The sequence below is a fragment of the Lytechinus pictus genome, chromosome 14, assembly GCF_037042905.1.
Source record: "Lytechinus pictus isolate F3 Inbred chromosome 14, Lp3.0, whole genome shotgun sequence".
NCBI classification, from domain to species: Eukaryota; Metazoa; Echinodermata; class Echinoidea; order Temnopleuroida; family Toxopneustidae; genus Lytechinus; species Lytechinus pictus.
Genome location: NC_087258.1, coordinates 776,039 through 792,124, shown reverse-complemented (window position 1 = coordinate 792,124; position 16,086 = coordinate 776,039). Strand labels below are relative to the sequence as shown.

General features: G+C 41.0%; 1 protein-coding gene across 1 annotated transcript; it reads left to right on the top strand.

The window, feature by feature from the left end:
- The first annotated feature begins 316 nt into the window (after positions 1-316).
- Positions 317-15,952, top strand: LOC129276086 (mucin-3B-like). The gene has a single exon (XM_064109707.1). It carries the CDS (start codon positions 317-319, stop codon positions 15,950-15,952), a length of 15,636 nt encoding a protein of 5,211 aa, XP_063965777.1.
- Positions 15,953-16,086: the final 134 nt, after the last annotated feature.

Sequence of the window (16,086 nt, the reverse complement as noted above, 5' to 3'; positions counted from 1 at the left end):
TATCATGAACAGATAAAAGAGATTTTATTTATTCTTCTAATTCACTTCGTGGATTTCTGGCCGGGATTCAGTTTTGTGAAAAATCTTTTTTTTTTTTTTTAATCAGAGTCTGATAAACCGAAGAGAAGCCGGAAATTATTGACAGTAATACCTAAAATCCCGATTCCATCGAAGTCAAAGGCTTTCATGTGTTATAAATAAAATAATACATAAAGTAGATGGATTCTTCACAATGCGTCATTAAAATCTTCATGTTTAAGGTTCCCCATTTCCAGATGTAAATAAACACCGCAGTGATACTGTTTTTTTTACAGACATGCCGACAACGCTGATAACGACAACTAAACCAATTTTGACAACAGATGCTACGGAGGTAACTACAGTAAGACCCACAGTCGAAGAAATAAGTATACCATTCACTACTGTACTACCAACATTAGGAGATGTTGCCTCAACCAAATTGACCGATAGTACAAAAGAAACAACAATGCTTGAAGAGATAACTCTACTATCAACGACGGGTACTGAAAAACCTTTAATAACAACTGACATGACCAATAAGGCAACGAGAGATACAACAGTGTTAGATTATACAGCAGAGGATTCTACCGTAGTAGAAGTTACCAAGGAGGTAACCTTATTATCAGTGACTGATACCGATGGATCTACACTAGTCAGTGAAACTTCTTCAAAAGGGACAACATTGTTTTCTACGGTGGTAGATATCACAGAAGACACAACAATTGTGGAATTAACGGAAGAGATCACTTTACTGTCACCGACGTTTACCGAAATACCTACAATAACCACTGATATTTCTACAGATGAGGCGACGATATCTACAAAACTAATAGATTCTACTACAGAAGAAACTACCCTGGTAGATGTAACTGAAGTGATAACTGCAATATCATCGACGGCTACCGAAGAACCTACAGTACTTACTGGCGTTTCTACATCTAGAGCAACGATATCTGCCTTGGTGTCTGATTCTACAGCAGAGGCTTCAACCGTAACAGAAGTAACCGAGGAGGTAACCTTAATATCAGTGACTGATACCGATGGATCTACACTAATCAGTGGAACTTCTTCAAAAGGGACACCATTGTTTTCGACGGTGGTAGATATCACAGAAGACACAACAATTGTGGAATTAACGGAAGAGATAACTTCACTTTCACCGACGGTTAACGAAATACCTACACTGACCACTGACATTTCTTCAGATGAATTGACGATATCTACAACACTTATGGATTCTACTATAGAAGAAACTACCCTGGTAGATGTAACTGAAGTGATAACTGCAATATCATCGACGGCTATCGAAGAACCTACGATAGTTACTGGCGTTTCTACATCTGAAGCATCGATATCTGCCTTGGTGTCTGATTCTATAGAAGAGGCTTCAACCGTAGTCGAAGTTACCGAGGAGGTAACCTTAATATCAGTGACTGATACCGATGGATCTACACTAATCAGTGAAACTTCTTCAAAAGGGACACCATTGTTTTCGACGGTGGTAGATATCACAGAAGACACAACAATTGTGGAATTAACGGAAGAGATCACTTCACTTTCACCGACGGTTACCGAAATACCTACAATAACCACTGACATTTCTACAGATGAGGCGACGATATCTACAACACTGATAGATTCTACTACAGAAGAAACTACCCTGGTAGATGTAACTGAAGTGATAAATGCAATATCATCGACGGCCACCGAAGAACCTACGATCGTTACTGGCGTTTCTACATCTGAATCAACGATATCGGCATTGGTGTCTGATTCTACAGCAGAGGCTTCAACCGTAGTAGAAGTTACCGAGGAGGTAACCTTAATATCAGTGACTGATACCGATGGATCTACACTAATCAGTGAAACTTCTTCAAAAGGGACACCATTGTTTTCGACGGTGGTAGATATCACAGAAGACACAACAATTGTGGAATTAACGGAAGAGATCACTACACTTTCACCGACGGTTACCGAAATACATACACTGACCACTGACATTTTTACAGATGAAGTGACGATATCTACAACACTTATGGATTCTACTATAGAAGAAACTACACTGGTAGATGTAACTGAAGTGATAACTGCAATATCATCGACGGCTACCGAAGAACCTACGATAGTTACTGGCGTTTCTACATCTGAAGCATCGATATCTGCCTTGGTGTCTGATTCTACAGAAGAGGCTTCAACCGTAGTCGAAGTTAGCGAGGAGGTAACCTTAATATCAGTGACTGGTACCGATGGATCTACACTATTCAGTGAAACTTCTTCAAAAGGGACACCATTGTTTTCGACTGGGGTAGATATCACAGAAGACACAACAATTGTGGAATTAACGGAAGAGATCACTTCACTTTCACCGACGGTTACCGAAATACCTACAATAACCACTGACATTCCTACAGATGAGGCGACGATATCTACAACACTGATAGATTCTACTACAGAAGAAACTACCCTGGTAGATGTAACTGAAGTGATAACTGCAATATCATCGACGGCCACCGAAGAACCTACGATCGTTACTGGCGTTTCTACATCTGAATCAACGATATCGGCCTTGGTGTCTGATTCTACAGCAGAGGCTTCAACCGTAGTAGAAGTTACCGAGGAGGTAACCTTAATATCAGTGACTGATACCGATGGATCTACACTAATCAGTGAAAGTTCTTCAAATGGGACACCATTGTTTTCGACGGTGGTAGATATCACAGAAGACACAACAATTGTGGAATTAACGGAAGAGATCACTACACTTTCACCGACGGTTACCGAAATACCTACACTGACCACTGACATTTTTACAGATGAAGTGACGATATCTACAACACTCATGGATTCTACTATAGAAGAAACTACACTGGTAGATGTAACTAAAGTGATAACTGCAATATCATCAACGGCCACCGAAGAACCTACGATAGTTACTGGTGTTTCTACATCTGAAGCAACGATATCTGCCTTGGTGTCTGATTCTACAGCAGAGGCTTCAACCGTAGTCGAAGTTACCGAAGAGGTAACTTTAATATCAGTGACTGATACCGATGGATCTACACTAATCGGTGAAACTTCTTCAAAAGGGACACCATTGTTTTCGACGGTAGTGGATATCACAGAAGACACAACAATTGTGGAATTTACGGAAGAGATCACTTCACTTTCACCGACGGTTACCGAAATACCTACAATAACCACTGACATTTCTACAGATGAGGCGACGATATCTACAACACTGATAGATTCTACTACAGAAGAAACTACCCTGGTAGATGTAACTGAAGTGATAACTGCAATATCATCGACGGCTACCAAAGAACCTACGATAGTTATTGGTGTTTCTACATCTGAAGCATCGATATCTGCCTTGGTGTCTGATTCTACAGAAGAGGCTTCAACCGTAGTCAAAGTTACTGAGGAGGTAACCTTAATATCAGTGACTGATACCGACGGATCTACACTAATCGGTGAAACTTCTTCAAAAGGGACACCATTGTTTTCGACGGTAGTGGATATCACAGAAGACACAACAATTGTGGAATTTACGGAAGAGATCACTTCACTTTCACCGACGGTTACCGAAATACCTACACTGACCACTGACAATTCTACAGATGAATTGACGATATCTACAACACTTATGGATTCTACTACAGAAGAAACTACTCTGGTAGATGTAACTGAAGTGATAACTGCAATATCATCGACGGCCACCGAGGAACCTACGATCGTTACTGGCGTTTCTACATCTGAAGCAACGATATCTGCCTTGGTGTCTGATTCTACAGCAGAGGCTTCAACCGTAGTCGAAGTTACCGAGGAGGTAACCTTAATATCAGTCACTGATACCGATGGATCTACACTAATCAGTGAAACTTCTTCAAAAGGGACACCATTGTTTTCGACGGTGGTAGATATCACAGAAAACACAACAATTGTGGAATTTACGGAAGAGATCACTTCACTTTCACCGACGGTTACCGAAATACCTACACTGACCACTGACAATTCTACAGATGAATTGACGATATCTACAACACTTATGGATTCTACTACAGAAGAAACTACCCTGGTAGATGTAACTGAAGTGATAACTGCAATATCATCGACGGCCACCGAAGAACCAACGATCGTTACTGGCGTTTCTACATCTGAAACATCGATATCTGCCTTGGTGTCTGATTCTACAGCAGAGGCTTCAACCGTAGTCGAAGTTACCGAGGAGGTAACCTTAATATCAGTGACTGATACCGATGGATCTACACTAATCAGTGAAAATTCTTCAAAAGGGACACCATTGTTTTCGACGGTGGTAGATATCTCAGAAGACACAACAATTGTGGAATTTACGGAAGAGATCACTTCACTTTCACCGACGGTTACCGAAATACCTACACTGACCACTGACAATTCTACAGATGAATTGACGATATCTACAACACTTATGGATTCTACTACAGAAGAAACTACCCTGGTAGATGTAACTGAAGTGATAACTGCAATATCATCGACGGCCACCGAAGAACCAACGATCGTTACTGGCGTTTCTACATCTGAAACATCGATATCTGCCTTGGTGTCTGATTCTACAGAAGAGGGTTCAACCGTAGTCGAAGTTACCGAGGAGGTAACCTTAATATCAGTGACTGATACCGATGGATCTACACTGATCTGTGAAACTTCTTCAAAAGGGACACCATTGTTTTCGACGGTGGTAGATATCACAGAAGACGCAACAATTGTGGAATTAACGGAAGAGATCACTTCACTTTCACCGACGGTTACCGAAATACCTACAATAACCACTGCCATTTCTACAGATGAGGCGACGATATCTACAACACTTATGTATTCTACTACAGAAGAAACTACCCTGGTAGATGTAACTGAAGTGATAACTGCAATATCATCGACGGCCACCGAAGAACCAACGATCGTTACTGGCGTTTCTACATCTGAAGCAACGATATCTGCCTTGGTGTCTGATTCTACAGCAGAGGCTTCAACCGTAGTCGAAGTTACCGAGGAGGTAACCTTAATATCAGTGACTGATACCGATGGATCTACACTAATCAGTGAAACTTCTTCAAAAGGGACACCATTGTTTTCGACGGTGGTAGATATCACAGAAGACACAACAATTGTGGAATCAACGGAAGAGATCACTTCACTTTCACCGACGGTTACCGAAATACCTACAATAACCACTGACATTTCTACAGATGAGGCGACGATATCTACAACACTTATGTATTCTACTACAGAAGAAACTACCCTGGTAGATGTAACTGAAGTGATAACTGCAATATCATCGACGGCCACCGAAGAACCAACGATCGTTACTGGCGTTTCTACATCTGAAGCAACGATATCTGCCTTGGTGTCTGATTCTACAGCAGAGGCTTCAACCGTAGTCGAAGTTACCGAGGAGGTAACCTTAATATCAGTGACTGATACCGATGGATCTACACTAATCAGTGAAACTTCTTCAAAAGGGACACCATTGTTTTCGACGGTGGTAGATATCACAGAAGACACAACAATTGTGGAATTAACGGAAGAGATCACTTCACTTTCACCGACGGTTACCGAAATACCTACAATAACCACTGACATTTCTACAGATGAGGCGACGATATCTACAACACTGATAGATTCTACTACAGAAGAAACTACCCTGGTAGATGTAACTGAAGTGATAACTGCAATATCATCGACAGCTACCGAAGAACCTACGATAGTTATTGGCGTTTCTACATCTGAAACATCGATATCTGCCTTGGTGTCTGATTCTACAGAAGAGGCTTCAACCGTAGTCGAAGTTACCGAGGAGGTAACCTTAATATCAGTGACTGATACCGATGGATCTACACTAATCAGTGAAACTTCTTCAAAAGGGACACCATTGTTTTCGACGGTGGTAGATATCACAGAAGACACAACAATTGTGGAATTTACGGAAGAGATCACTTCACTTTCACCGACGGTTACCGAAATACCTACACTGACCACTGACAATTCTACAGATGAATTGACGATATCTACAACACTTATGGATTCTACTACAGAAGAAACTACTCTGGTAGATGTAACTGAAGTGATAACTGCAATATCATCGACGGCTACCGAAGAACCTACGATAGTTACTGGCGTTTCTACATCTGAAGCATCGATATCTTCCTTGGTGTCTGATTCTACAGAAGAGGCTTCAACCGTAGTCGAAGTTACCGAGGAGGTAACCTTAATATCAGTGACTGATACCGATGGATCTACACTAATCAGTGAAACTTCTTCAAAAGGGACACCATTGTTTTCGACGGTGGTAGATATCACAGAAGACACAACAATTGTGGAATTTACGGAAGAGATCACTTCACTTTCACCGACCGTTACCGAAATACCTACAATAACCACTGACATTTCTACAGATGAGGCGACGATATCTACAACACTGATAGATTCTACTACAGAAGAAACTACCCTGGTAGATGTAACTGAAGTGATAACTGCAATATCATCGACGGCTACCGAAGAACCTACGATAGTTATTGGCGTTTCTACATCTGAAACATCGATATCTGCCTTGGTGTCTGATTCTACAGAAGAGGCTTCAACCGTAGTCGAAGTTACCGAGGAGGTAACCTTAATATCAGTGACTGATACCGATGGATCTACACTAATCAGTGAAACTTCTTCAAAAGGGACACCATTGTTTTCGACGGTGGTAGATATCACAGAAGACACAACAATTGTGGAATTTACGGAAGAGATCACTTCACTTTCACCGACGGTTACCGAAATACCTACACTGACCACTGACAATTCTACAGATGAATTGACGATATCTACAACACTTATGGATTCTACTACAGAAGAAACTACTCTGGTAGATGTAACTGAAGTGATAACTGCAATATCATCGACGGCTACCGAAGAACCTACGATAGTTACTGGCGTTTCTACATCTGAAGCATCGATATCTTCCTTGGTGTCTGATTCTACAGAAGAGGCTTCAACCGTAGTCGAAGTTAGCGAGGAGGTAACCTTAATATCAGTGACTGGTACCGATGGATCTACACTATTCAGTGAAACTTCTTCAAAAGGGACACCATTGTTTTCGACTGTGGTAGATATCACAGAAGACACAACAATTGTGGAATTAACGGAAGAGATCACTTCACTTTCACCGACGGTTACCGAAATACCTACAATAACCACTGACATTTCTACAGATGAGGCGACGATATCTACAACACTGATAGATTCTACTACAGAAGAAACTACCCTGGTAGATGTAACTGAATTGATAACTGCAATATCATCGACGGCTACCGAAGAACCTACGATAGTTATTGGCGTTTCTACATCTGAAACATCGATATCTGCCTTGGTGTCTGATTCTACAGAAGAGGCTTCAACCGTAGTCGAAGTTACCGAGGAGGTAACCTTAATATCAGTGACTGATACCGATGGATCTACACTAATCAGTGAAACTTCTTCAAAAGGGACACCATTGTTTTCGACGGTGGTAGATATCACAGAAGACACAACAAATGTGGAATTTACGGAAGAGATCACTTCACTTTCACCGACGGTTACCGAAATACCTACACTGACCACTGACAATTCTACAGATGAATTGACGATATCTACAACACTTATGGATTCTACTACAGAAGAAACTACTCTGGTAGATGTAACTGAAGTGATAACTGCAATATCATCGACGGCTACCGAAGAACCTACGATAGTTACTGGCGTTTCTACATCTGAAGCATCGATATCTTCCTTGGTGTCTGATTCTACAGAAGAGGCTTCAACCGTAGTCGAAGTTACCGAGGAGGTAACCTTAATATCAGTGACTGATACCGATGGATCTACACTAATCAGTGAAACTTCTTCAAAAGGGACACCATTGTTTTCGACGGTGGTAGATATCACAGAAGACACAACAATTGTGGAATTAACGGAAGAGATCACTTCACTTTCACCGACGGTTACCGAAATACCTACAATAACCACTGACATTTCTACAGATGAGGCGACGATATCTACAACACTGATAGATTCTACTACAGAAGAAACTACCCTGGTAGATGTAACTGAAGTGATAACTGCAATATCATCGACGGCTACCGAAGAACCTACGATAGTTATTGGCGTTTCTACATCTGAAACATCGATATCTGCCTTGGTGTCTGATTCTACAGAAGAGGCTTCAACCGTAGTCGAAGTTACCGAGGAGGTAACCTTAATATCAGTGACTGATACCGATGGATCTACACTAATCAGTGAAACTTCTTCAAAAGGGACACCATTGTTTTCGACGGTGGTAGATATCACAGAAGACACAACAATTGTGGAATTTACGGAAGAGATCACTTCACTTTCACCGACGGTTACCGAAATACCTACACTGACCACTGACAATTCTACAGATGAATTGACGATATCTACAACACTTATGGATTCTACTACAGAAGAAACTACTCTGGTAGATGTAACTGAAGTGATAACTGCAATATCATCGACGGCTACCGAAGAACCTACGATAGTTACTGGCGTTTCTACATCTCAAGCATCGATATCTTCCTTTGTGTCTGATTCTACAGAAGAGGCTTCAACCGTAGTCGAAGTTAGCGAGGAGGTAAATTTAATATCAGTGACTGGTACCGATGGATCTACACTATTCAGTGAAACTTTTTCAAAAGGGACACCATTGTTTTCGACTGTGGTAGATATCACAGAAGACACAACAATTGTGGAATTAACGGAAGAGATCACTTCACTTTCACCGACGGTTACCGAAATACCTACTATAACCACTGACATTTCTACAGATGAGGCGACGATATCTACAACACTGATAGATTCTACTACAGAAGAAACTACCCTGGTAGATGTAACTGAAGTGATAACTGCAATATCATCGACGGATACCGAAGAACCTACGATAGTTACTGGCGTTTCTACATCTGAAGCAACGATATCTGCCTTGGTGTCTGATTCTACAGAAGAGGGTTCAACCGTAGTCGAAGTTACCGAGGAGGTAACTTTAATATCAGTGACTGATACCGATGGATCTACACTAATCAGTGAAATTTCTTCAAAAGGGACACCATTGTTTTCGACGGTGGTAGATATCACAGAAGACACAACAATTGTGGAATTTACAGAAGAGATCACTTTACTTTCATCGACGGTTACCGAAATACCTACAATAACCACTGAAATTTCTACAGATGAGGCGACGATATCTACAACACTGATAGATTCTACTACAGAAGAAACTACCCTGGTAGATGTAACTGAAGTGATAACTGCAATATCATCGACGGCTACCGAAGAACCTACGATAGTTATTGGCGTTTCTACATCTGAAACATCGATATCTGCCTTGGTGTCTGATTCTACAGAAGAGGCTTCAACCGTAGTCGAAGTTACCGAGGAGGTAACCTTAATATCAATGACTGATACCGATGGATCTACACTAATCAGTGAAACTTCTTCAAAAGGGACACCATTGTTTTCGACGGTGGTAGATATCACAGAAGACACAACAATTGTGGAATTTACGGAAGAGATCACTTCACTTTCACCGACGGTTACCGAAATACCTACACTGACCACTGACAATTCTACAGATGAATTGACGATATCTACAACACTTATGGATTCTACTACAGAAGAAACTACTCTGGTAGATGTAACTGAAGTGATAACTGCAATATCATCGACGGCTACCGAAGAACCTACGATAGTTACTGGCGTTTCTACATCTCAAGCATCGATATCTTCCTTTGTGTCTGATTCTACAGAAGAGGCTTCAACCGTAGTCGAAGTTACCGAGGAGGTAACCTTAATATCAGTGACTGATACCGATGGATCTACACTAATCAGTGAAACTTCTTCAAAAGGGACACCATTGTTTTCGACGGTGGTAGATATCACAGAAGACACAACAATTGTGGAATTTACGGAAGAGATCACTTCACTTTCACCGACGGTTACCGAAATACCTACACTGACCACTGACAATTCTACAGATGAATTGACGATATCTACAACACTTATGGATTCTACTACAGAAGAAACTACTCTGGTAGATGTAACTGAAGTGATAACTGCAATATCATCGACGGCTACCGAAGAACCTACGATAGTTACTGGCGTTTCTACATCTGAAGCATCGATATCTTCCTTGGTGTCTGATTCTACAGAAGAGGCTTCAACCGTAGTCGAAGTTACCGAGGAGGTAACCTTAATATCAGTGACTGATACCGATGGATCTACACTAATCAGTGAAACTTCTTCAAAAGGGACACCATTGTTTTCGACGGTGGTAGATATCACAGAAGACACAACAATTGTGGAATTAACGGAAGAGATCACTTCACTTTCACCGACGGTTACCGAAATACCTACAATAACCACTGACATTTCTACAGATGAGGCGACGATATCTACAACACTGATAGATTCTACTACAGAAGAAACTACCCTGGTAGATGTAACTGAAGTGATAACTGCAATATCATCGACGGCTACCGAAGAACCTACGATAGTTATTGGCGTTTCTACATCTGAAACATCGATATCTGCCTTGGTGTCTGATTCTACAGAAGAGGCTTCAACCGTAGTCGAAGTTACCGAGGAGGTAACCTTAATATCAGTGACTGATACCGATGGATCTACACTAATCAGTGAAACTTCTTCAAAAGGGACACCATTGTTTTCGACGGTGGTAGATATCACAGAAGACACAACAATTGTGGAATTTACGGAAGAGATCACTTCACTTTCACCGACGGTTACCGAAATACCTACACTGACCACTGACAATTCTACAGATGAATTGACGATATCTACAACACTTATGGATTCTACTACAGAAGAAACTACTCTGGTAGATGTAACTGAAGTGATAACTGCAATATCATCGACGGCTACCGAAGAACCTACGATAGTTACTGGCGTTTCTACATCTCAAGCATCGATATCTTCCTTTGTGTCTGATTCTACAGAAGAGGCTTCAACCGTAGTCGAAGTTAGCGAGGAGGTAAATTTAATATCAGTGACTGGTACCGATGGATCTACACTATTCAGTGAAACTTTTTCAAAAGGGACACCATTGTTTTCGACTGTGGTAGATATCACAGAAGACACAACAATTGTGGAATTAACGGAAGAGATCACTTCACTTTCACCGACGGTTACCGAAATACCTACTATAACCACTGACATTTCTACAGATGAGGCGACGATATCTACAACACTGATAGATTCTACTACAGAAGAAACTACCCTGGTAGATGTAACTGAAGTGATAACTGCAATATCATCGACGGATACCGAAGAACCTACGATAGTTACTGGCGTTTCTACATCTGAAGCAACGATATCTGCCTTGGTGTCTGATTCTACAGAAGAGGGTTCAACCGTAGTCGAAGTTACCGAGGAGGTAACTTTAATATCAGTGACTGATACCGATGGATCTACACTAATCAGTGAAATTTCTTCAAAAGGGACACCATTGTTTTCGACGGTGGTAGATATCACAGAAGACACAACAATTGTGGAATTTACAGAAGAGATCACTTTACTTTCATCGACGGTTACCGAAATACCTACAATAACCACTGACATTTCTACAGATGAGGCGACGATATCTACAACACTGATAGATTCTACTACAGAAGAAACTACCCTGGTAGATGTAACTGAAGTGATAACTGCAATATCATCGACGGCTACCGAAGAACCTACGATAGTTATTGGCGTTTCTACATCTGAAACATCGATATCTGCCTTGGTGTCTGATTCTACAGAAGAGGCTTCAACCGTAGTCGAAGTTACCGAGGAGGTAACCTTAATATCAATGACTGATACCGATGGATCTACACTAATCAGTGAAACTTCTTCAAAAGGGACACCATTGTTTTCGACGGTGGTAGATATCACAGAAGACACAACAATTGTGGAATTTACGGAAGAGATCACTTCACTTTCACCGACGGTTACCGAAATACCTACACTGACCACTGACAATTCTACAGATGAATTGACGATATCTACAACACTTATGGATTCTACTACAGAAGAAACTACTCTGGTAGATGTAACTGAAGTGATAACTGCAATATCATCGACGGCTACCGAAGAACCTACGATAGTTACTGGCGTTTCTACATCTCAAGCATCGATATCTTCCTTTGTGTCTGATTCTACAGAAGAGGCTTCAACCGTAGTCGAAGTTAGCGAGGAGGTAACCTTAATATCAGTGACTGGTACCGATGGATCTACACTATTCAGTGAAACTTCTTCAAAAGGGACACCATTGTTTTCGACTGTGGTAGATATCACAGAAGACACAACAATTGTGGAATTTACAGAAGAGATCACTTTACTTTCATCGACGGTTACCGAAATACCTACAATAACCACTGACATTTCTACAGATGAGGCGACGATATCTACAACACTGATAGATTCTACTACAGAAGAAACTACCCTGGTAGATGTAACTGAAGTGATAACTGCAATATCATCGACGGCTACCGAAGAACCTACGATAGTTATTGGCGTTTCTACATCTGAAACATCGATATCTGCCTTGGTGTCTGATTCTACAGAAGAGGCTTCAACCGTAGTCGAAGTTACCGAGGAGGTAACCTTAATATCAATGACTGATACCGATGGATCTACACTAATCAGTGAAACTTCTTCAAAAGGGACACCATTGTTTTCGACGGTGGTAGATATCACAGAAGACACAACAATTGTGGAATTTACGGAAGAGATCACTTCACTTTCACCGACGGTTACCGAAATACCTACACTGACCACTGACAATTCTACAGATGAATTGACGATATCTACAACACTTATGGATTCTACTACAGAAGAAACTACTCTGGTAGATGTAACTGAAGTGATAACTGCAATATCATCGACGGCTACCGAAGAACCTACGATAGTTACTGGCGTTTCTACATCTCAAGCATCGATATCTTCCTTTGTGTCTGATTCTACAGAAGAGGCTTCAACCGTAGTCGAATTTAGCGAGGAGGTAACCTTAATATCAGTGACTGGTACCGATGGATCTACACTATTCAGTGAAACTTCTTCAAAAGGGACACCATTGTTTTCGACTGTGGTAGATATCACAGAAGACACAACAATTGTGGAATTAACGGAAGAGATCACTTCACTTTCACCGACGGTTACCGAAATACCTACTATAACCACTGACATTTCTACAGATGAGGCGACGATATCTACAACACTGATAGATTCTACTACAGAAGAAACTACCCTGGTAGATGTAACTGAAGTGATAACTGCAATATCATCGACGGATACCGAAGAACCTACGATAGTTACTGGCGTTTCTACATCTGAAGCAACGATATCTGCCTTGGTGTCTGATTCTACAGAAGAGGGTTCAACCGTAGTCGAAGTTACCGAGGAGGTAACTTTAATATCAGTGACTGATACCGATGGATCTACACTAATCAGTGAAATTTCTTCAAAAGGGACACCATTGTTTTCGACGGTGGTAGATATCACAGAAGACACAACAATTGTGGAATTTACAGAAGAGATCACTTTACTTTCATCGACGGTTACCGAAATACCTACAATAACCACTGACATTTCTACAGATGAGGCGACGATATCTACAACACTGATAGATTCTACTACAGAAGAAACTACCCTGGTAGATGTAACTGAAGTGATAACTGCAATATCATCGACGGCTACCGAAGAACCTACGATAGTTATTGGCGTTTCTACATCTGAAACATCGATATCTGCCTTGGTGTCTGATTCTACAGAAGAGGCTTCAACCGTAGTCGAAGTTACCGAGGAGGTAACCTTAATATCAGTGACTGATACCGATGGATCTACACTAATCAGTGAAACTTCTTCAAAAGGGACACCATTGTTTTCGACGGTGGTAGATATCACAGAAGACACAACAATTGTGGAATTTACGGAAGAGATCACTTCACTTTCACCGACGGTTACCGAAATACCTACACTGACCACTGACAATTCTACAGATGAATTGACGATATCTACAACAATTATGGATTCTACTTCAGAAGAAACTACTCTGGTAGATGTAACTGAAGTGATAACTGCAATATCATCGACGGCTACCGAAGAACCTACGATAGTTACTGGCGTTTCTACATCTGAAGCATCGATATCTTCCTTGGTGTCTGATTCTACAGAAGAGGCTTCAACCGTAGTCGAAGTTAGCGAGGAGGTAACCTTAATATCAGTGACTGATACCGATGGATCTACACTAATCATTGAAACTTCTTCAAAAGGGACACCATTGTTTTCGACGGTGGTAGATATCTCAGAAGACACAACAATTGTGGAATTTACGGAAGAGATCACTTCACTTTCACCGACGGTTACCGAAATACCTACACTGACCACTGACAATTCTACAGATGAATTGACGATATCTACAACACTTATGGATTCTACTACAGAAGAAACTACCCTGGTAGATGTAACTGAAGTGATAACTGCAATATCATCGACGTCCACCGAAGAACCAACGATCGTTACTGGTGTTTCTACATCTGAAACATCGATATCTGCCTTGGTGTCTGATTCTACAGAAGAGGGTTCAACCGTAGTCGAAGTTACCGAGGAGGTAACCTTAATATCAGTGACTGATACCGATGGATCTACACTAATCAGTGAAACTTCTTCAAAAGGGACACCATTGTTTTCGACGGTGGTAGATATCACAGAAGACACAACAATTGTGGAATTAACGGAAGAGATCACTTCACTTTCACCGACGGTTACCGAAATACCTACAATAACCACTGACATTTCTACAGATGAGGCGACGATATCTACAACACTTATGTATTCTACTATAGAAGAAACTACAATGGTAGATGTAACTGAAGTGATAACTGCAATATCATCGACGGCCACCGAAGAACCTACGATCGTTACTGGCGTTTCTACATCTGAAGCAACGATATCTGCCTTGGTGTCTGATTCTACAGCCGATGCTTCAACCGTAGTAGAAGTTACCAAGGAGGTAACCTTAATACCAGTGACTGATACCGATGGATCTACTCTAATCAGTGAAACCTCTTCAAAGGGGACAACATTGTTTTCTACGGTGGTAGATATCACAGAAGACACAACAATTTTGGAAATAATGGAAGAGATCACCTCACTATCACCGACGGTTACCGAAAAACCTGCATTAACCACTGATATTTCTACAGATGAGGCGACGATGTCTACAACACTTATGGATTCTACTACAGAAGAAACTACCCTGGTAGATGTAACTGAAGTGATAACTGCAATATCATCGACGGCTACCGAGGAACCTACAATAGCTACAGTCGTTTCTGCATCTGACGCAACGATTTCTGACTTGGCGTCAGATTCTACAACAATTGATCCTACCGTTGTAGCAGAGTTTACATCAATATCCTTTACTGGTACCGAGAAACCCACAGTTTTGCCGTTTAAGACAACAATTGGTACAGATTCTACCGCAATGAGCGACACCACTATACCGGAAGTAACCGAGAAGACACAAAACATATTTTCGATTGGTTCTGATGGAACTGCAATGATCAGTGACACATCTACAATCGCTGCAACATCTTTTAGGGCGGAAACGACTGCAAGAACAGAACAAAGTCCCATATCTTACGAAGTAACATCACTTGGGGGCACTTATACAAGGGGAACAGCAACCTATATAACATCGTTATTTCCGATCGAGACAACTACTGAATTTCATTCCACTCTAATGGTTACTTTAACATCAGCTACTGATGATGTATCAGCAACTGCACGAACGACTAAGGAAGTAACACCTTCTCCACCCACAACTCCGCATATCGTTGTCATCACTGAAGGTAATTAGCAACAAATGGATTATTTAATAAACAATATATAAATTATTTGTTCATTATCGATTATCCCCTACAATTAAGCATGCTTGATATTTAAAAAAAAAAAAAGCTAAAGAAATCCCTAAGCTGTTCTACTCGTTTTTTG